This window comes from Nymphaea colorata, chromosome 5 (genome assembly GCF_008831285.2).
Source record: "Nymphaea colorata isolate Beijing-Zhang1983 chromosome 5, ASM883128v2, whole genome shotgun sequence".
Lineage (NCBI taxonomy): Eukaryota > Viridiplantae > Streptophyta > Magnoliopsida > Nymphaeales > Nymphaeaceae > Nymphaea > Nymphaea colorata.
In genome coordinates this window covers 2520963-2544633 of record NC_045142.1, presented here as the reverse complement: position 1 = coordinate 2544633, position 23671 = coordinate 2520963, and the positions used below count along the sequence as shown (strand labels likewise).

At 36.6% G+C, this 23671-nt stretch overlaps 1 protein-coding gene across 3 annotated transcripts; it reads right to left on the bottom strand.

The window, feature by feature from the left end:
- Window positions 1-263: 263 nt before the first annotated feature.
- On the bottom strand, window positions 264-23289 carry LOC116254322 (peptidyl-prolyl cis-trans isomerase PASTICCINO1). 3 transcript variants are annotated; one of them, XM_031629653.2, is made up of 21 exons: window positions 23138-23289; window positions 22045-22121; window positions 20965-21049; window positions 20492-20561; window positions 19116-19213; window positions 18346-18468; window positions 17906-17938; window positions 16797-16855; window positions 15778-15862; window positions 15512-15667; window positions 13365-13422; window positions 6921-7069; window positions 5382-5479; window positions 5198-5267; window positions 4189-4248; window positions 3883-3939; window positions 2342-2410; window positions 1534-1611; window positions 974-1075; window positions 794-865; window positions 264-693 (listed from the first exon to the last, which is right to left on the bottom strand). In XM_031629653.2, the coding sequence occupies exons 2-21, from the start codon at window positions 22116-22118 to the stop codon at window positions 433-435; spliced, it is 1857 nt and encodes a 618-aa protein (XP_031485513.1). In that variant the 5' UTR covers window positions 22119-22121; window positions 23138-23289; the 3' UTR covers window positions 264-432. The 3 variants fall into 3 exon arrangements, with proteins under 3 accessions (XP_031485513.1, XP_031485514.1, XP_031485515.1); XM_031629654.2 differs by having other exon boundaries at window positions 22045-22131; window positions 23138-23245; XM_031629655.2 differs by lacking the exon at window positions 22045-22121 and having other exon boundaries at window positions 23138-23281.
- Window positions 23290-23671: the final 382 nt, after the last annotated feature.

The following is a 23671-nucleotide window of genomic DNA, read 5'->3' as shown; positions in this document are numbered from 1 at the left end:
CTTGTAGCCCTCAGTTCGGAAAAAGAAAATAGAGAGTACAAGAAACAGAAAGGGCCAAGACAGTGTTTCTCTCATATAAAGGTCTAACTTAGTTAAACAGTGGCCTATTAAAGAAAACTGAAAATTACATAGTGTTTACAGTAATGTTGACAACATTTATGTCGTATCGGCCATACTGGCTGATACGCATCGTGTAAGCTGTTTTCAGCTGATAGTCTGATACACATGGTATCGGCCATAAAAACAAAAAATCCTGCCCAGTATGCATCTTACACAACAATTTTTTTATTTATTGAATATTTTAAATTATTTATTAACTATTTTCTAAATAAGTAAAATGAAAATAGCCCGACGCAGGCCCATGCATGTCGGCTAACGCCATAAGGGCCAGCAGACCAAAACGGTATTAAAACCGAGGCTAACAACACTGGTTTACAGAATTGAACACCTACCAAGCCCTAGAGAAGTTGCAATTCTCCTTCCGACATACCAATATCTTGCAAAGAGTCCTTCTGGAGCAGCTTCCCTATCTGAACCTGCTTCATCCGTTTCAGACTGCATATCTGCAGCTTCACCGTTTGTAGTCTCCAAAATGCTGTCGTCTCCAATTGGATCACTTCCAACTTCAGCAATTTCTCCCGGTTTTTTGTCAAAAAGCCCCTTAAACTGTTTCTTTGCCATATTTTCAACCTCCTGCTTGGATCAGCCGAAATTTTATTGCATTATGGCCCCAATGGGAAACTCCACGTTAAAAGGCAGATTCAGACTAAAAAGGATAGTAGTGTTTATAAACCTTTTCCTTTTGTCTCAATTTTGAAAGAGCGGATGTGGCATCAGGCTCTGAAGATTTATCAACCTTTATCATCTAAAACACGAGTGAAAACATGCCAAGCTCAGGATGAGATTATCCCATGAAACTAATGCTCAAAAGTTGCGCCTAGATGGAACTCATTTTTCTAGTAGAGAAGCTTACCATTTCAAAGTCACTTCTTGCTTCATCAAAATCTCCAGCTGACATATAGGCAATGCCACGGCGATACAAAGCTTTAACATGGGCAGGACTTGAGTCCAAAACCTGCAAATTGAACATGTAATTGACATTTGAAACTAAGCACCACAACATTTCTTTGAACCGCCCATGCGCATCTTTTACAAGCCTCATGACCAAGATACCACAATGGCATTACTACTAATGGGCACAGAATGCCATGAAATGAACAGTAAATGGGAACCCAAGCATGTCCACAAAAGCAGCAAAAAAAATTAAATATCAGAATTGATAGGAAATAACAACGAATATCCAAGAGTGATGAGGCACCAAGAGGTTGATGGAGCAAAAGGAGCACAAAGAAAGAGGTTAACCCATAGCAGGGAAAAAAGAATTTACTGCAAAGGCAATGATAGAGAATGAGAAATGCAGTCACCAAGTTTTGATACCTGATTACCCACTAAATTGTGCCAGTTTCCAAGATTATACGTTAGATACAACTCACTTTGCAGTCCATGTATATGTCAAAAAAAATCACAGCGTACCTTATTGCATGTTTCTATAGATTTTCTGCAATCACCCAGCTTCTGGTAGCATGCAGCCACATTTAAATGCAATGAGTTCTAGAAGGTGCACCTGAAACATGTCAGTTGCGTATCCCAAATCCAGAAAAATATTACAAGCAGAATGCATCTAGAGAGAAAACAGATGAAAAGATCATTATCTTCGATTATCCCAGGTGACAAATGGGCAGATTCATTCTTATGGTGAACCTCTATATTAATGGGTGTGGGTTCAGGCCTCAGGGACACAGGTGTGTATTTGCAAACACATATATTCATTACTTATATTCATAAAATATGAACTACTCAAAAATTTTACCGATACCAAATATCACTTTTCCATGTCCTGTACCTACAGCTATGTCCAGCCCCATCAGCAAAGGTACGACACGGTTTCAAGCGAGTTCATGTGACATAGGTGAACCTTTTAATGAGAATAAGGGAAAACCAACCACAGCAATTGAATTAGACTACCAAATATAACCCAGAGATTGAGTAAAGTCCCCGAGTGTCTCCATAAAGTCATCCACCAACATAATGATGCTCTAAGTTCCACCAACATAATGATGCTCTAAGTCTAAGCTAATTTAACGGGAATGTGGTGGTTTAAAAATGATTGCTACAAATTAGATGCCCAGCAAATCAGACATCAGTACCACCCGTGTCTGGAACTATGGGCAGCAATCCGCAAATTCAGCATCTAAAAGCAATGGTGATTCCCCAGGCCTTGACTGTGGCACCAAAGAAGCACATCTATATATTAAAGCAGGAATGCAGCAATAGTTCTTACTCTAAAATTCAAATAAATTTTCCCTTCCTCATCATCCTGCGGATTAACATGGTTAAATTCACGAAGAACCTGCACAGGAGACAAAAAATTGATATTAGAACAAACAATAAGAGTTGAAATGGGTTTCAAACTCCACGGTGGTGAAACTGCATTTCTGTAGTAGCAAGAAAAGAGACATCATCAGCTGTCACTCTCCCAGGAGAGGATGGAGTACATGTAGTTTTGTTGGCATAAAATTTGTACTTTAGTCATTTCCCCTAGTTCTACACCATTGTAATATTCTCTGACATTTTTTATATGTTTAAATAAAAGAAATGAGAACCCATCTCCGGAAACAAGTCAACCAACTAATTCAAACCAAGGGAGTCATGAGTTTGCCAACCATGGATGGACCACTTACAACCAATGCTCATCATGGTGATAAGTTCAACTTCATTGAGTGCGGAAACATTTCCATTTTTCCACACCAGAAGACAATGGAACATCCTAATATTCATTAATGGTAAAGTCAGCCTCTAATTTGTATGTGTCAATAAATAAGTTATTAAAATATAGTCCATACCCTTAACATATCCAGTTCACTCTAAGCTGCTTAGTGAGCTAAGCATTTAAAGGGGCTTCCTAATATTGAGTTGCATTCTGAAAACTCAAATAAAAAACATCGTGGTCAACAATAAGCACTAAACCAATCAGGTATTCCAAAGCGAACTTCGATTTACCATATTTTGAGTTTCCAAAGCCAATTTAAATATCACATTCAGTTAGATTTACTAAATACTGTGTTTAAATTAGTTCTCGCTGTCTAATTTCAGACCATTTTTAAAATTTTGCTGCATCTACTTGGTCAACCAAGATGTTGTAAACTTATAATAATACCTGGAAGGTTTTAGAGATCGGCAGCATTTTTAATCAGTACAAAGCTGTCAAGATTTCAGTTCCACGTAAGGTATGTATTATAAGTATTGAAGTACACTTGTTACATAAGTTTACTTCAAGAGTATTTTTATCAAATTCATGAGATTTTCTTGGTCTCAACTATTAAAATGCTTTCTAATGTTCAACGTACCTATTCCCTAGCATCTGCAAACTTTGCCAGAGAAAGAAATCAAGCTTAAGAAAGTTTTATGTATATAAATATCACCTAGACAAGATATACTACATTCAGGGAAGGAATCAAAGAAGTGATATCAGTAGTCATCCGTGTTTAGCTAACATCAGTTTCACTGCTGATCATCTACTTTACAAAGAGACAGACAGACTATGCAGAAAAAGCAATTTAAAAAAAATCATGTAGTCCTTCCATGTTTATCCAAAATCATCACAAAGAATGTCAATCTGAATATATTGAAAAGAAAAGCTTGAAATTTCCATCCATAACAGTCATTGAAATTCAGATATGAGAATAAATTAGATCTACAACGAGAAAATTGACAACTATCAGCTTATCTGCAATATGCATCACTTGTGAACACAATAGGGCGTCCAAGATCTTTCCACACATTGCAGTTCATGAGAAATTTCCAAGTGACAAGAAAGCATACCTGCTCATATTTTGCCTTAGCTAGTTCGAATTTTCCCTCCTTGAAAAGCCTGTTACCCTGGAACAAGCAAGCAACTTTTTGGTTTAGTGTAATATTTATAGTTAGACTCAAACCTACATACATCACACAGCATAATGCTCCCAATTCTGCATTACAAAATTATCATAAGGAAAAATAATAAGTTACACAATCCAAAGGCATCATGAGACCTATGAAAGTGCAACTTTAAGAAAGAAAAAGGAAACCCCTTAAGCAAACAGATATACCAACTATGTAGCCACTATGGACATGTGTTCTGTAACATACAGTATTTTTTATTTTTTCTGCTTCCTCCATGATGCTGCTGAAATTTAATCCTGTCCAGTCCTACAAGACAGAAACAGAATCAGAAAGCACATTTTCTTGAAAATCTCAAACCCTAATACCTTGAGAATAAAACAAGTGTTCTACAAAATTTTCCAGCTTGACGATAAGCAGTTGCTATGTCAATGAGACATAATTGCACCATGGTCACCAATATCAGTCTCACTTTTCAGCAATTTCTCAACAAAGTCTACTACAGAAGTTCTTCTCAAAATGTTTTTCTTGTAAAATTTTGGAAGTTTCCACAGACTGAAAAATAAAGAAAATAACAGAATAACCATGAAATAGTAGATCTTTTAGCACCATAATAGTTTTTCAAATTACAAGAGATGAAAAAACTAGAATGCACAAAGTTGACTTATATATGGAGGATTTACCTTTTAAAAACTCATATATGATATATGGAGGATCTTCCTTTTCAAAAAATCCAAAAATATGCTGTGATATTATTGCAATGATATTGCAATATTATCAGAATGAACATTTTCTTTTATATTTTTAAACAGATTACTGACATTAATTGGTGGCTCCAAAATGTTGATAATATTGTGCATTTTCAAAATTTTGGGTATAACAATGAGTTGATTTTTCAAAATATTCAACCAAACGATGCCTAAAATTATATGCATGCAATCACACAGTGGCAGATGGTAAAGGTCATATATATCTAGGACATATTAAAGTTGATGCATGCTAGCTTGGTGCAGAGTTGTCCTACTTCCATATGACTGTTTTTTTTTAGAACATCACTGAGGTAAGACGTCTTTTTCCCTTTACATAAACTCAATGATGATGATATGCTGCTCTTGTATATATTGAGTTCAGATGATTAGATAAGAGATTAGGTGAAGCAAGTGGAAATTTGATCCATTAAGTCAACGTAATATAACTAAAAAGCTGTTGCATTATATATGAAACAAGGGGACAATAAAAATTATTTCACATCAATTACCTTTGGCTTCTTGAAATCAAGGAGCTCGATCTCCCATTGAACATGAGCACCTTCAGGCACATTCTCAGGTCTGTTTCATGAGAATAAATTGGTGAAATTGACCAAATATATTGCAGGGAAATTATTAGCAAATTGATTCTCTCAATAATTAATAATGAGGTAATTTCAAATAAAATTGTTGCACCTCTTAAATTTATCATATGCATAATCCGGAGGGCAAGTGACAAGAGCTACCTCTCCTGGCAGCATTAGGCGAACAGACATTTCAAGTCCTTCTGGCACCTAAAATACACAAGAAAATGCAAATCATTCAGGAATGACAACCGTGATAATAGTACCACCCTACACATGGATGATTTGTTGGCTAGCATGATAATGAAAAGTCAAGACGTTTGTTATCATAATAATGAAGAGTCAGGAAGCTGAACCATGATTCCTCTATTTGTTAATGATTGAGGATAGCTAGCATGATAATCACTTTTGGTTGAAAAGACACCAGATATGAACATAAAAGCAACAACAGTAAACATGTCATGATTTTTTTGCAACATAGCCATACCTACACTCATTGTTAATGAGTGAAACTTACTTTTTTACCTTGATTATGCATATTTACTCAATCTCCCACTCATATTTGCAAGTTCGTGTGCCTGCTTGTGATGGCCTATGATATGTCTAAAATTTTGACAAATTATGGAATTATGCTTTATAATGATTGAATAGTGAAATCCGAACACTTTGCAGATACACTGTTTGTTGGTGTTTATTAGTCATATATAAGTCCAGGTGCTTCCCAGGCAAAAACTAAGGCATACAGGTTTGTAAGATCTGGAGGAATTCTTGATGATTGAAAGTTTAGAAGCAAAAAGACTATAAGAACATATGTTAAGATAGTTTTCCTTTGTTGGAATATATAGTACTTAAAGAAAGCAACATTCACCAATTGCAAATTTAGAATAGTGATAACGGGATTATGCCTAATTAAAATGAAGTTAATAAGAGCCAGTCAAAAAAAAAAAACAAAAACAAACAAACAAATGTCAAAGAGCTGATGGAGTCCAAGAAAAGAAACCACCTAGGATATCATTTGATGACCTAGACCAGCACATATTTATGTGCCTGCTCAGTTGTCTGAGTGAAATGTTGGACTAGACGCAACCTGTGCATATCAACATCCCCCATAGAAAACAGTAAAAATTGAACTTCTTATTTTACATTTATTTTATGTTTGAGGATAGCCAATCATACTCATCCCTCTTTGGATTAGAAAAAGATAGAAATTTGATGGCTTGGTTCAAGCCACAGGCTCTTTGCAGAATATACAAGATACACCATATAAATATCATACCAACAAGTTATTATCAGGTTCTTACAAGCTAAAGACCCTTCTCAATTTCATTGAAGGAAATAATTCCTGCATTTTCTAGTGTTCAAGATTATCAATCATTATCAATATCACCAATTTGACAATGGAAGATCTAATCATCCTTCTTCCATTCACCCCAAGATGGTTAATTCAACACAGTCTAAGCAGAAAGAAGCAATAGATTTCAGAAGAGAGGACCAGCATCCTTTACACAAAAGGAACACTTTCTATTCCAACTTCCATAACTAGAAATGCTTGTAGACGCAACCATAAACAGAAAACAAGATTAAAAATGAAACCATAGGCTGGGAAGAGAAAACTGGCACAAATATTATATAGCAATTAGAAGCTACTTACAAGCCCCTCTCCTGAACAAAATTCCAAAGGATGACCATCATTGTCAATCCTTGTGTCATAGAACACTGTCCTTTCTTCATCTAGAAGCACCCCCTTATAATGGATGCACAGAAGGCTATCATGAAGAGGGCAATCCATAGGAAATTCACCTGGCTCAATAGAATGGAAAAAGGTGCATAAAAAATCTATGTTAATATATATAAATTATGACAGTACCATCTCTACTAATTAAAGAGACAATAGGAGTCTAGAATAAAGACCCAGAGGACTACATTTCATAATGAAATGATAAAGCAGAGACACTTTCCAAGTTTCCTTTACTAGAACATCATGCATATGTACACTTAATACCCCATGTGCTGCTAATTGAATCCCAATGAGACTCATCCAAGTTTCTCTAACTAGAAGATCACATGTACATCTAATACAAGTTTACCCCCTTGTGCTGTTAATCTAGTCCCAGTGAAGCTTCAAAACTAAGATACCTATAACAACTTTAAAGCAAAAAAGGAATTGACAAGAATGCTGGAAGGATGACAAAGGGACTAGGTTCGACAATGAAATGATAAAGCAGAGCTATATCCAAGCTTTGTAATTAGAACATCCCGTAATGTGTACATGCAATATAAGTTTACCTCCATCTGATGTTAATTGAATTTTTAATGGAATTTCACACTAAGGAACTAATAGCTACCTTCAAACCAAAAGGAATTTACCAATGCTCATTCTCGGTCCCAGCAGCAAAGAATCCCAGAGAAATTTGAAAAGCTAGTTTCACCAAAAGGGCCTTGAAAATACAAATCCATATACACAATACGAATATAAATAACATATATTTGAAAGTCTCCATTATTTTCAAAATAGATGATATTTTGAAATATCACAATTTTTAGTGTTACCAATTTTTTTTAAAAGTTCATGATAAGTTTGCAATTTCCAAAACTATTGGCAAGAATGTGTATCATATTTACCGTCCATTCAAGCTATCAAGTATCAATTAATCTCATCCAAAAATATTTAGTTGCAAAACTCAAAATGTTTATGAACCATCATTTTCAGTTGCCAAGCAATGCTAACTCATCTTACTGGTCTATATATGCTTCCTACATAAACAAGTTGTTAGCGTATGGGGATCGGGTCTGTTCAGACCCGATCCATTCTCCTTATATCCACACGCCTAAAGCTACTAGGCGGTGGCTCTCTTGTAATTTTTTATCTTTTTATGTACAAATATGTTGTACCCTATTAGGGTTATTCTTTAATTAAAGATTAAGGAACGCAGGGCTAAGTTAAGCCGGCTGCTCCCTTTCCTCCATCATCTTCTTTCATCCTCTCTTCTCAACATATCTGTTTTGCATACGGAGAGACGAGTACTTTGTGAAGATTCTTACATGGTATCAGAGCCAGGTTGCATCGTCCTCCGGTGAGTGATTTCAGTTTGATGTGATTAGCCCTAATCTGCCCTAAATTCTTTCTTTTCTGGCGTGATCATCCCTCTTTTCAGTTTCTGCCCTAAATCTTGCGTGATTTGCCCTAATTGATTTGCCCTAATCGTTGTGCCCTAATCTTCTCATCGTTTTGCCCTAATTTTTGTCGTTGCCCTAAATCAATTATGGATCAGCCGACCCCCTCTCTTCTATCTTCCAGCTTTCTCTCCCAACTTATTTCACAAAAGCTGAATCATAGTAACTATTTGACTTGGAAACGTCAAATAGTCCCTTTTATCAAAAGTCATAGACTCTACGGGCATATCGATGGGACCACTCCAGCACCTCCTATATATATTGACCGTGAAGTGAAGAAAACCGTAGTGGGAGATCAAGCTGCTGGGGCTGCGGCTATGAGTGAAATCAGATTTGAATATGAAACCATTACTGAAAATAATCCTGAGTATGAAGCTTGGCTGGCTCACGACCAGTCTCTTGTTGCCTATATTACTTCTACTTTGTCAGAGGAAGTATTAGGAGGTATTGATGATGATTTAACAGCCCTAGAGTTGTGGTCTACCCTTGCCACCACGTATTCTCAAGTATCCGAAGCACGTTTTCTGCAGTTAAGAAGGCAATTTCAGGACATCAAGCGTGGGACGCGTACTGTTTTGGAATATTTGAATGAAATTAAAAGTGTAAGTGATCAACTTGCTGCCATTGGACATCCCGTCAGCGACAAGGACAAAGTGCAACAAGCCTTGAGTGGACTGGGAACAGATTTTGATATTTTTTGCACAGCCTTGGAAGTCCTACCTATTCTTCCATCTTTCGAAGATCTCAAGGCTAAGTTATTCCAACACGAACCTAGTCGTGTTCAGCGACAGAATTTGATTCCTTCCAACAGTCACAATGTACTGATCACAGGGACACATGCATTGCAAGGGAATCGCACTCGTACTTGGATTCCTCAGGCAGGAATGGGAAGAGGGATTCTCCCAACACCACAGGGCATGAATACTACATCTGCCACATCTAGAAGGGTTCCGACTTGTTTCTATTGCAACAAGAGGGGGCATGTAAAGTCAGAATGTTGGCACAACCCACAGAACAAAAATAATCAGATTAGACGTGAGAACAAGGCAGCAGCAGGGTCAGCTTCATCATCATCTGGATCTAATGTTTCAGCAGACGTACAACAACTCCTCATGACAGCCCTGTCTAAGCTTCATTTGAAACAAAACGAGCAAGGAGAATGGTATGTGGACTCTGGAGCAGCAGCCCATGTTACTGGTGACGCAGGTAATCTCTCTAGTGCTCTCCCTTATTTAGATAAAGGCTCAGTTGTCACGGGAGATGGTTCCCATCACACAATATCACACATTGGAAATGTACAAATTTCTATGGGCTCTTCTTCGATTCCATTAAAGAATGTTCTTGTTGTTCCAAGTGTCCAGAAAAATATTATTTCAGTGTCCAAGCTTATTGATGATACTCAATCCTCTGTTGAATTCACACCCTCTTCTGTTTATGTCAAGGATGCTCGAACCAAGAAGACATTCGCTGAGGGCACTCGCAAAGGAGATATGTATGTCCTTGAAGGAGCTCCACAGATGTCAAAATCTCATCCTTCCGATTCATGTTTTCCAAGTCATAGTGAAGTCAATGTCACAGAGTATAATAAACCATCCATTTGGCATGGTCGGTTAGCTCATTGTAGTCAATCTTTTGTTCGAAGTCTTGTTGCAGACGGGCTCTTAGATAAGTCCAGTCTGAGTTCTGTCAGTGAGTCCAGCATGTGCTCGAGTTCTCATATCTGTAAGAGCCATGCCCTTCCTTTTCAATTAATAAATAAAAGAGCTCCAAAGGTTTTTGACACCATATATTCTGATGTTTGGGGGCCTGCTCCAGTTCCTTCTTCTTCTGGGAGTAGATACTATGTCATTTTTGTTGACTCATATTCCCGATATACTTGGATCCATTTCATGAAACACAAATCAGAAGTTTTTCGCCTATTCACTCAATTTTATGCCTTAGTTCAAAATAAATATTCCAGTAATATTGTGCATTTTCAATGTGATGGTGGTGGTGAATTTATTTCTAATGAATTTACTGAGTACTTACTAGATAATGGGATCACTAGACAAATTTCATGTCCGCATACACCTCAGCAAAACGGAATTGCTGAAAGGAAACATAGGCATATTGTTGAAAGTGCACTTAGCATGATGCATGAAACAGACTTACCTATGACATTGTGGACCGAGGCTTTCCATACGGCTGTACATGTTATAAATCGATTGCCATTGGCTTTGCTTGATGGAAAATCACCATTTTTTCTTTTACACCAAGAGCAGCCACGTTATGAGGAGTTGCGCGTTTTTGGATGTGTGTGCTATGTGCATGTTGATGTTTCCTTGCGAAACAAATTTCAAGATCGTGTTGTTTTATGTAGATTTATAGGGTATGCAGAAAATTACAAGGGTTATAGGTGTTACAATCCTAAAACTGGGCGTGTACATATTTCACGGCATGTTGTATTTGATGAGAACAGGTTACAGGATCCCAAGGCTACTTCTGTGACACTCAAGGACAAAAATGAAGTTTATGATACTTGGCTTCATGCTGAAATCTTAAGACAAGGGGCAGCAATGTTGACTGAGCACAATGAGCAAGTTGTTAATGAGCCCGAGACATCTGTAAGTAGTTCCTTGAGCAGCACTACTTCCTTGGACAGCATGCCTTCATCTTCTCAGCCCAGTGAGCCACCTATGCATAATCGGTTCTCAGGCCTGGTGTATTCTAGGCGATCAGTTCCTACTACAGTTCCACGCCAATCACAACGCGTGCGACATCCTATTGATAGATGGGTGAGCTATAACAATTTTTCTTTGGATTTTCAGCTGTTTATGACAGAAGTCAGCAAAAAGGTGGAACCAACATCTTATCACAATGCGAGTAAGGAAAAATGTTGGGTTGACGCTATGAATGAGGAAATGGCAGCCTTGCATGAATGTCAGACTTGGCAGATTGTCCCTCGTCCAGCTGATAAGAATGTTGTGGGATCCAAATGGGTTTATAAACTGAAATATAAACCAGATGGTAGCATTGATCGGTATAAAGCACGACTTGTGGCGCGCGGTTTCACTCAGCAATATGGGGAAGATTATGATGAAACATTCAGTCCAGTCATCAAGATGGGAACAATCCGTGTCATTATTTCTCTTGCAGTCTCGTATGGATGGCCTCTCTATCAGTTAGATGTCAAAAATGCTTTTCTTCATGGAATTCTTAAGGAAGAGGTATACATGGAGCAACCTCCCGGCTACACTACTCATGATTCTCAAAAATGGGTTTGCAAATTACACAAGTCTCTATATGGGTTGAAGCAAGCTTCTAGGTCATGGTTTGATCGTTTTTCTCATCACATACAACAAATTGGTTTTCTCCGAAGCTCTCTCGATCACTCTTTGTTTATCTATCGCACTGGAGAAGCTACCACCTGGTTACTTATCTATGTTGATGATATTGTTATAACTGGGAATTCTTCTTCACATATATCTTATGTTAAAGGTATGTTGAAGCAAGAGTTCAAGATGAAGGATCTGGGAGAATTACGATATTTTTTGGGTGTCGAACTTGACAGGACAAATGATAGTTTGACTCTTACACAGCACAAGTATACCCTTGATGTTTTGGATAGGGCAGGTATGACTAATTGCAAACCCATCACTACCCCCAGTGTTCTGAATACTAAATTGACTGCATCTGATGGAACTGCTGCATATTCCAATCCCACATTCTATCGCAGCATTGTTGGTATGTTACAATACCTTACCTTTACTCGCCCAGACATAGTATATGCTGTAAATCAGATTTCTCAGTTCATGCATGCACCCACTGAAGGACATATGGATGCTGCTAAGCGGATCCTACGGTATCTCAAAGCTACTCTTGGAGATGGACTAGTCTACACCAAATGTTCCAATGTTTCTCTTGGACATAGCATATATACATATACTGATGCCGACTGGGCAGGCGATCCCGATGACCGACGATCAGTTTCAGGTTTCTGTCTCTTTCTTGATTCTAATCTCATTTGTTGGAGCAGTAAGAAGCAGCGTGCTGTTGCACGATCTAGCACTGAGGCAGAATATAGAGCAATGGCTGCAGGGACGGCTGAAGCGTCATGGTTACGTCATTTACTTGGAGAGCTCAATCTTCCTATTGTTCGGTCATCATTACTATGTGACAATCAAAGTGCGATAAAAATTGCTTTCAATCCCATTTTGCATAATCGCACCAAACATATAGAGATTGATCAACATTTCATTCGACAGAAGGTTGAAGAAGCCGAGATCTTGCCTACTTATATATCTACCAATGAACAGATAGCTGATCTTCTTACCAAATGTCTCACAGGGCAGCATTTTTGGGATTTGAAGAACAAGTTGTGCATGATCAAATCTCATGCACAACTTGAGGGGAGCTGTTAGCGTATGGGGATCGGGTCTGTTCAGACCCGATCCATTCTCCTTATATCCACACGCCTAAAGCTACTAGGCGGTGGCTCTCTTGTAATTTTTTATCTTTTTATGTACAAATCTGTTGTACCCTATTAGGGTTATTCTTTAATTAAAGATTAAGGAACGCAGGGCTAAGTTAAGCCGGCTGCTCCCTTTCCTCCATCGTCTTCTTTCATCCTCTCTTCTCAACATATCTGTTTTGCATACGGAGAGACGAGTACTTTGTGAAGATTCTTACACAAGTCAGCTAGTAGAAGAAAAAATATACTGGCATTAACCACTGCTCTTGTCAACAAACCTCTTCTATAAGACTATAACCCGCTCATGTTGCATGACAAAAATTATGATTCTTAGATGAATAAGTTAGTAAGTCTTAATTGTGTTAATATTTTACAAAACCAATGTCATGCAGCAAATCTACCTATCATATCTCATTTCCCTCGGCCAAAAAGCAATTTTTTTTAGAAAAGACAAACAAAACTGCAATCTACCTCTTCCATCTTTAACACGACGCTTTATGAGACGACCATCCCCCAGCATGTCTCGCACCTGTAATGAGCAATTACCAAAGAAAACCACTAAATATATGGCAAAAAAAGCTGCCTAATTATTCTGAATATTTTGTAGACAATCAGATTAATCATGCAGTTAGAAGGCAGATAGGGCCCAAAGAGTGTCTCAGAAAGGTACATCTACAACCAAACAATAAGATCAACATCTTGCATATCAATCTGGACTCCTAAAAGACAGCTGTAACAAAATGCTCCTTATGCAAAGTCTTGAACTCACAAAAACTGCAAGAAACACTTAGTCACAGAGGACCAAGAGAGAAGGAATAACATTGTCACAGAGCATAACTCACAAATAAACTTATTTGGGACACCCAAGGTGAAATAACAGGTTGTACCAGCGGAAAAAGCATGAGAACATGCTTAACTGTACATCAGTATAGGCCATATATACAATATGGAGGAGAAGGAGCCTTGAGAGAGCTGGCCCTTGGAGTTGGAGGCCCAACAGCTAGATCGACTGAGTCGCTGACTGTTCAAGTAGCCACTGGGGCCTTCAACAGCTAGTTTAACAGTCAAACACAAAAAACAAAAAACAAAAAACAACAAACAAAAAATAGGGAACAGGTAAGAGAAAAACACAACTGACAAAAAAAATATGGGATACAAGTTATATACACTATACATGTATATAGTATATAGTATATACATATATATAGAATATACAGGTACCCCATTCAAGAGTCACATGATCTGATGGACTAGAAAGTACTTATCTAATATAGATGCTAATATCCAGCAATTAATATGAAGCCAAAATCATACTGAAAAATAACTGGCGCAAAAATATTATATCATAAGCATTTGATCATCAAAGATTTAAGTCAGTGATGGTACTGATTTTTAAACCAAGGATAATGGTATCTGATTCTATGCTGCAAACTGATCCAATAAAATTTGCTTATATGACTAATAACTATTTACAGAAAATAACTCTCTCAGATAGGCATGTATGGCAGTACGGTTCCATCCACAACTATACTGTGAACATATGGGTATATCCACATAATACATTCGATACAGACCAATAAAACATAAAACAGAAAAATGAGAAGAATTATTACGAACAGAAGTACAAGATACAAGTGTTTTGCATGTGGCGTAAAGCAATGTTCATGCTTCATACATGGGAGAAAAGCAAATCAATGTTTTGAAAACTCTGTTCTGTATTCAACTCTGGCTACAAGATACAATAAATTGCACGGATAAAAGGGAAGATATATGCTTATAATTTCCAGATAATGGTTTCTATAGCTGCCCAGGAGGATGGATATGCACTGAGACAGAATCACAGCATTTTGTACGGAGGATGGCTTCATTGGAAAAGAGATAGTATTGAGTTCAACTGTGACTTCTACCACTGTTACCCTTCCACAGACTTGCAAAATCCCTTCAGAATCATATATATGTCCACTGTTTGTTCACAAGGCATTCAAGGTACTCTCAACATGTGTCCTTTTTAGCCAGTTATATTGCCTGCATGGATTAGCTCAAAGACAAGCCAAACATGACAAGCCCAAACAGGATGCTGGGTGACACTATCAGACAGCAAACAGCCAACTCCTATTTAAACCTCAGCTCAGATGAAACACACTGATTAAGATTTTTTAAGATTATGTTAAAAGGGGATAAGTTCAGCCAGGATGGAAATGCTTCCCTCTGTCAAAGATGGAGAAACTTCAAGTACGATATTAACTAGTCCACCCAACATTTAACCAATTTGTGTCCATAACATTTCATCTCATATTGTAATGCAAGCCTTAAAATTGTTCTTGTCTTAAGTTACAGTTCTACTTCACACAAATTTCAGTCAGACATTATCACAAATTATCATCAAATACGACCACGCCTCGTATGCATCCAACTTTTCTCCAAATTAAAATAAAAAACTGCCTTGGCTGCATAAACCTTTTCACAGACAAGTTCATATAATCATTTTTGTGTTGTAAGAAATAACGAATCTGCACATCAATGAACAAATATAGCACGAGGCAGGAAAGATTAATGTAATAGTTCAAGAATGACCAGACTAGAAAAACTTTAGTTGGAGCTGTAAACAAAATGCTTGCCTGAATGATCTGGACCAGTTCTACCTCAAACTGAACCTCCTGAAAGCTGTCAACATCCATGAAGGGGGATTCAGTTAAATAAGGTTCATTAACATATATCATTGCCTTTTCTCCCCTGGTCATTGTTCCAATCCCCATCTCAAGTCCTTTAGGTACCTGTTGCAGAAAGGAGCGCCTTCCATCATAATGAGATATCTTCAAACATCTGCATAGTAAAATATGAAACCTACAACAATGTAGAAGTTCAAAAAACCTTGCACACAGACCTCCTTTTTTCCAAAAGCAAAATGAAGTGGTTCTCCTTGAACATGTTCAACAAGCACATCGCGGTTGGCTGTTCTTGCAGTAATCCTAGTAGATCAACCAAAAAAAAAAATTAAAGCCTGAAACCATCCTCAGTGAAGCAGAATGAACCTGTGCAAAATGTGTACATCCTAATGTAAACCAGAAAAAGTGGCAGGCTCAATTTCACTAGTACTACAAAATTCTTGTTTAAGTTCACTTTCTCATAATGAGGATAATCAGGTACCCTGACACTTCTGAGCCAACTCAATATATGTAATAAACATTGACACAGAATGTTTTACCTTGGACTAGATCAGGATGTTTATGCTTCATTACAGTATTAGACATTTAAACTAAACCTTCCATACCATTAATGAAGCTGCATATCTAGGAAAACAATAAAAATGTTGACAACAAAATTTGAGCAAGTTTATAATTTGGCTACATGGAAACAACATTTAATTATTGCAGAAGCATATCTCACTTGTTATTTACATCAGCCATTAAGAAAGAGATAAACATGACAATGTGGTAACAATACATTACAGAGGATTCATGGGCTCTTTTCAACTGGTGAGGATACCTGTGAACATCAACAGGCTGACAGGATATCATGAGTTCAAAAAACTAAGCCTCATCCTCTGATGCAAGGCTGAGATGGGTGTTTTCCCAAATGAGCAAGGGTATTGTGATTGATGCCATGAACTCAGTGGATTATATTATTTCTCCCTGGTTATCCATAATGGATAAAGATTTTTATGATGTAAATAAATGTATACTCAATATGTATTGAGGCTCAAAATTCATTTATGGCAATGAACTCAATAACCTAGAAGCTCTTACCTGAATATAGAGAACTGGTATGTAGATTCATATGCACAAGGATATATATGTATAGCATATATTGGAGGCTCAGAATCAGGATAGGCACTTGACGCTTAGTGCCAAGTGCCAACTGATGCATTGGTGACAAAGAAAGATCAAGAAAGAGAATACTAACCAAGCTCTTACTTCATAAGGTTCCCTTGGTGATTCCCAGCCCTGGCCTTCATTTAATACCTATAAATTAAAATGAGCAGCTATGATTAAGAGCAATCAGGTAAGTTATATATCATAATAAAGGTAAGATGGATGCCATAAAAGTGTAAAGGTTTAGATACAGACCAAGGCTTCGTTTTAGATAACACATTGTGAATCTTAAGTCCCACATAGAAGACCCAAAATCCTCATTAGTGTGTTTAGACTTACCTTCTTCTTTTTAAAAACAGATACTAGGAAAATCATTTAATTTCATATATTGGTAGATGACCAAAAGGACACAAAACAGAAAAGTGACCAACAACAAAAATTATGCTTAAGAGGTTGAAAGTTGTACAAAATACGAATACCTAACACTTGAAAACTAGCCTTAGATTACAACAGTATACCTTTAGATCCTTTACAAATACCTTTCATGCATTTTCTCAAAGTTCCAGCCTTGCCGAAAAGTGGCAGCACAAACTTTTGAATAGTGTGAAGTCCAAGTGATGAGTCCTTGAGCCTTTTCAACCAAATCTATGATTGACATCTTTAACATGCATAAAGATGAGAAGCAAGGAAACATGTTCAGGTTTTTATCAGGAAAATACTATTTCAGCCCCAAAAAAATGGTATAGCATGGTCAGCTCAAAATGGTAAAGACCGTAAAGTACTATTAAAAAATAAAAACCAATGATAACTACTCAGTCAACTGATTGAACTAGTTCAAGAAAGTTTCTGCAAATACTTTTCCATCCATTTTAGATTTATGACTAAAATGTGTGCATACCATGGAAACCCAAAAAAAAAAAAGATAAAGAGTACAAATAGTTGCAAAGGTACTGCATAGTGTGCATGTAAAAGAGACAGCATGCTCCATAGAGTTAACAAAAAATGTCCCTTTCCAAAGTTCAGCCAAATACTCAAATATTTACCATCAAAATTTTCTACCAGTAAAAAATGACAACAGAAACCAGATTTTCTTTTCAGTTTTCACTTACCAAGCTGATTAATTGTTCTAGCCATTCTTTACAAAGAACTAAGAAGAAATCTGATCATAGAAAAAAATAAAATAGTGGCAAACAGAAATACCTGCTTAACAACTCCCATGTCCTCAGTGACAACCTGATACAAACAAAAGCCTTTGATCATGGATTTCAAGTATGATAGATAGAAATATACAAGCAATAAAGCTACCCTTACAAGCCCAAGTAATATGAAAGAAGGAAATCTCAAACTAAATAACTGAATAACAAATAGCAGCTAATGTATCACATAAGAATGCAAGCTCAAAAGCATGAGATCATCCCCATACATTATTAGATCTTACTAAGCTAGATGTTACATGGGGTACAACTATAGCTATGATAAGCAGTAAAAAACAAAAGATTAAAATATGTCAAATAACACAAAATATCCAAGATTCAAATGCTAATGACCCCACAAAAAGGACAAGATAGAACTGTTACAGAATAGAGGGTTGGTTCAAACCTCAATTCTAGTACATTAAAGATTAAACTAACAGCCAATACCTTTACTTTAAAGAAATCTATCAGCTCAATCTCAAAATGAAGTTCATCATGTTTTGGGAAGTCCACAGCAACTACAACTGGACAATCAGGCTCACCATAGTGCAGCTCTGGTTTCATCTTCAACTGCATAGATAAAATGCCCCAATTATGCCAGGAAAAGCTTTATTAAAAAATACTAACTTCACTGAAAAAGAAGACGTCACCATCTATCATGTGTTCATAATACCCCAATGGCATAAACCACCGCCATGAATAGCATCACTTTTATTTTCAATATATAGCATTGGATATGGAAAAATATAGTGGTTTTATCACAAATTTTTCATTTTAGTATGTTTTAGTTTTTTTGGGTTTCATTTTAGTGAGTATTTTGAATGTTTAGCAATGTTTTTTGCAAGATAAAAAACAAAAAATTTCCATAATTTTTCTCTTATTATATTTTAATGTTTGAATTTCTGAATTTTTCCCAATACCAGCAAACTTCTCTACTGTTACCCAAAAAAAAATCCTCGTGATGCTAGAAACCCAAAAAGTTCATGAAGGCATCAGTCAACCTAAGGCAGAAGTACTTGAAATTTGAAAAGCTAGCAAGCCAAACTTAATTAGATGGGATTAGGATATAAACATTTTACACATGTATGCACAGTGAACTTGACACTAACCAAATAAAAAGAAGAACAAAGAGGGATCATCAGTCCATCTGAACACTAGATCAGGCCGATGGTTTACTGTTCAACTGGAAAAAACTGATCATTTGCTACGATTCATACCATAGCAACTTCACCCTTCAGCATAGTTGGAATTCCTTCAGCAAATCCAAGTATCATTTTGCTCTTTCCTAGGACCAGCTTCATAGGTTTACCTTTCCCTAATACAAATAATCACATAATAATCAAACATTCAGATTTAGGAAAAGTTTTTTTTACAAATAAAAGATGAACGAGAAGAAGGAGAAACTCTGCAATCATTTTCTAACAATGGACCACACTTCATAAAACAATATCCAATAACTACCTGAGCTTATAGCTGTCATTATTGAGAAAATTTAAATATTTTCCAACTTACATGGCACAAATGTTCTGTATACAAAGATGACATGCCAGTTCCATTTTCCATGTTTAACAACACAACATCTATATATCTTTGGTTCTACATTCTACATTATGTGAGTGACAGCCAAACAAAAGTCAGCACTATCAATGAGCTTGCTAATAAATAACAATGTACCTGTCATAAGGACAGTACAAGATCAACTTTTGTGAGATTTACAATCTTCACAGTCCTACCGCTCATTACTGATCAAGCATCATCAAATAATATCAAAAATTCTTCTGAAGTGAAATTCATCACCAATTCTAAAATGTAATAGTCCAACATATGACTAGTGATAAAGATCCAAACAATACTCTAGTTACAGTGCACAGAAGCAATAAAATTGCAGCTCTAACTTCCTGAATTACAAGACATGCCCTTAATCAAGTATCATTTCCAGCCCATCAGAATATTACACTGTAATCCCAAGACACAAGGCAACAATGCTAACATTGCAACAGCTCATATAACAATAATAGCAATTGAGAAAGCACAACATATAAGAGCACATAAGCAAGAGCTAAAAAGCTAAAATGATACATATGTAAAGAGAAATTGCCAGGTGCCAGATTCTTAGGTGCTAGACTTGTGAAGAGCCATCTCAGTCTTTGACTTTTTGTAGATTGACGGTTAAGAGAAAAAAGAAGAAGAAAGTTAATACTAGAAATGAAAAAACCCGATCTCCTTTTTCTCTTTTTCTCTCAATTTCCAATCTGGAACAAAACAAAGCTGAAATGGTTCCTTACAAGTCTAGCACCCAAGGGTTATATATATATATATATATATATATATAATGCCAAGCTTGATCTCAGTATTAAATTACACTACACCCATATGACATATGATAGGCAACAAAAGGTAAAAAAGAACAATCACACAAACATCCAAATTCAATCCAGTTCATCATGTTAGTACTTAGTACTTAGTAGAACTATTAGCAACTCCACTACATGATACAGTATCATTACATCTACCATATAACAAGAAGAATCTAGAAGACTTACAAAATTAAAATCATTGAACAGCATTGGGAACTAGATGATCAGTCACTTACCACCATGTTCATATCTTGTTGATTCAACAATAACTCCATCTAATGTTCGTGTAGTGCAATGAAATAAAACCTGGAAAATTCAAAAAAAAAGTACATTAGATAATTAAATTAACCCATATCTCTGTGACCAAAGAACCATAGTGAGAAAGGTGTGACGGTGCTATGAAGAAATTGCATTTTGGTATCTTTGGCACCAAATGAGATTAGTTCTATGAGATAAGTTCAGTGAACTGAAGATGACACCAATATGTGGTCTAGGTAATGGTACTCTGTTCACCATCTGCAGAAATGCTGCTTAGCATGTGGGAAAAAATCAGCTAAGAAGATTCAACGGTCTACACTAGCTGCATAAATTAAGTCCTTATTCCTAGTGTTCATGCTACCTGAATGTCCTCTGTTTATGTAGAACAATTATTTCATGCCACTTATGGTCAAAGCACCTGAAAGCATTTGCCAATGATACACTCCATTACCTGATCTCCATCTTTAGGCTTAACTGTTCCTCCACCCGGCCTTACGATCGCCTTCATTAAGCTCCCTGGAGGCATGTTCTTTCTCCTAAAAAATGGAAAAGGAATAACTATATGCCACAAACACTCTCATAAAGAGAAATAGAACACTGACAAGTTGCTTTTAAGTCAACTTCTCAAAAGTCATATGAATATGCAGGTTTAAGATGAAACAAGACAGAATTTACAAGCTAACATGAGCATAGAGAACTGTTTAAAAATAAACTTCATGATATCTCAAGGTTGAGAAACTTGTGAATGCATCAAGTAACAGTGTCAAGCTAAGGAAGTCGAGAGCTTTTCTTCTTTTAAGTTTTATGTATACAGGGATGTACTATATGAACATCAATGTGCTTCCGTGTGTTGTTAGCTATGAACATGTCATATGCTTCCAATCGCAGATTCTTAACATGATGAATCTTTTATACTTGCAATTTTGAAGGATCATATGATCTTACCAAACTTATTTTAACAAAACGATAACTAATGCAGGAAAATTTGTCTTCCTAAAATTCAAATATCTTAGACTCTTAGTGTCATCTACTTGCAACTCGAAGGAATTTTTTTTATAAAGAAAAAAAAAACAACAAATAAAGTCATCTCTTTTTTTTATCCACAATGAAGAATGAAGCCTTTTCTTGCTTTCACTTCATTACCCATGTGAACTGCTTTCAGTCAATATTTATAAAAGATCTTCTCGATAAAATTGCTACATTTGGCGCGATTGCAATTTTCTGATACTGATAATGGTGACATAAAGTACTTCTTGTGCATTGACTATGGCTACCTTTGAAGGACTTTCCCCTATTTATCACTATAGAAACCTTAAGTATAAACCCAAATGTGAGTTCTGACAAAAAAATCTGAAGGAACATATTCTTCACATACTCATCTGAGCAGGGAGTTGGTGCTACACATTGTTCTGGGCTAACACTAAAATCAACAGACAAACAAAAAAGATCCAACATGCTTCTGAAAATAAGCACAAGGTCGCATGAAAATTTAAGATTCCCCAACAAATATTGAAATGAATCTGAATGGAACCTCTTCTCTTCATCCTTCTGCTGTTTATTCTTTTTTGGTACGTACTTCTCCTCTGCCTCTTCATCAACCGCCATTTCCTTCAATTAGCTAAAGAAATTATCAGTTCCCGATCATGGGACACTGATTTTACTCTCAAGACTAACAGAAAAACGGGGAACTGTCTGGAAAATAATGCTTGGAAGAACAGAACTGCCTGGAAGTAAGCAGAATCGTGCAGAAACCCTAACAGTAACAGGATTTGCAATCTTGATCCAAATCAAACAAAAGATCACGAAATTCAGTAGCAATGAGGAACAAAAAGGGATCAAGAACTCACATAGTTAAAAATGAAATCAGTGGAAAAATGCCAATCCCCAGGCAAGAGGATGAGTTAAGACCTATAACTTCACATATGATAAGCTCAATTTAAAATCTACACTAAATGAAAGCACATATGCAACTTGAAAGTCGCCTTTATTAGTATTCAAAGCCCGTTCTTCTTTACCCTTCAAACTACATGTCTTGCAAAGGTATATGAAATCAAAATTTGAAAATAAGCTAACTAATGTTTAGAACGATATAACTTGGATGGCATTGAGAAAAAAAATTCAAATCAGACACCCTGATTCAAATTAGCCCTTTCTGCCATATTATTTTGCTAAATCGGATCAAAGTGGTAGCTCGTCCACTAATTTACCATGATCAACTAAATAACTAAAACAAGCGTAACCAGACATGATGGAAACAAAAACATTTTGTAATTAATCAACTAAAAAGAACTGATCTTAATCCCGCTCACCACAGAAAGTAAAATCACTACTCAAATTCAGATGCGTCCTCGGCTAAATAAATTAAATTACAACTTCTGATCTATAAGTAAATGTTCAATTAAGCGCTCGTCCTTACTTAAGGGTCTTAACCTAACTGTTCCCGAAGCCCAACCCGTATACTCACCAATGCTAGCTTGTCTCTCAATCCCACAGCAGAATAACAAACTGCGTCCTAACCCGAGTTACTCTAGGAGTTCTACTCAAAGATCCAAAACAGATGGAACATCTTAACATCGACTTACTACAAGTGCAATAAAATATTAAAAAGAGGAAAGGAGCTTTACCCCTCTACGAACCGCTCCTTCCTCTTCTTCTTCCTCTTCAATTTCCTTCCCAATTCACTCTCAGTCTCACTCCTCCCCGCCCTTATTCCTCATCTCCTTTTTTTTCAAATAAACCTTTTCATTCCCTGATAATTTATAGCGACCAGTTGATGTTTCGTAAAATTTCCGAAGAAAAATTTATGTTATATTGAGGAGCAGGTTATTTGCTAGGCAAAAGGCGGGAAGGTATCCCACGCAACTCCCGCCCGTACGATCTCACGGGCTCTTCGAGAGGCGTCCGATTAAATTACTCTGAGAGTCCAATATATTTGGCCATTTTACACAGATTTGCCTGTATCTTAGTTTATTTACAGTTTGCGTCGCCAACCGTTGGCCCTGGAAATTACATTTTTAGACTGTTCGTGCGTCCTTTGGCCATGAGAAAGGCGGAGAAATATTGGTTTTTGTCCAGGACTAAATTGTTATTTAGCTTCTCGATAATCTTCTTTCTGCGATGGGTTATAAACTTTGCCCGGTGTCCTTTTGAACTCCAGA

Bases quoted from the DNA above. Each gene is read 5' to 3' on its own strand.
- LOC116254322 (XM_031629653.2), bottom strand. From the start codon at position 22,118: ATGGCGGTTGATGAAGAGGCAGAGGAGAAGTACGTACCAAAAAAGAAT. The intron at 5,480-6,920 runs GTAAGTAGCTTC...TGTGTATTTTAG, and splicing joins TTTGTTCAGGAGAGGGGCTT to GTGCCAGAAGGACTTGAAAT. The intron at 866-973 runs GTAAGCTTCTCT...CTCGTGTTTTAG, and splicing joins CAAGAAGTGACTTTGAAATG to ATGATAAAGGTTGATAAATC.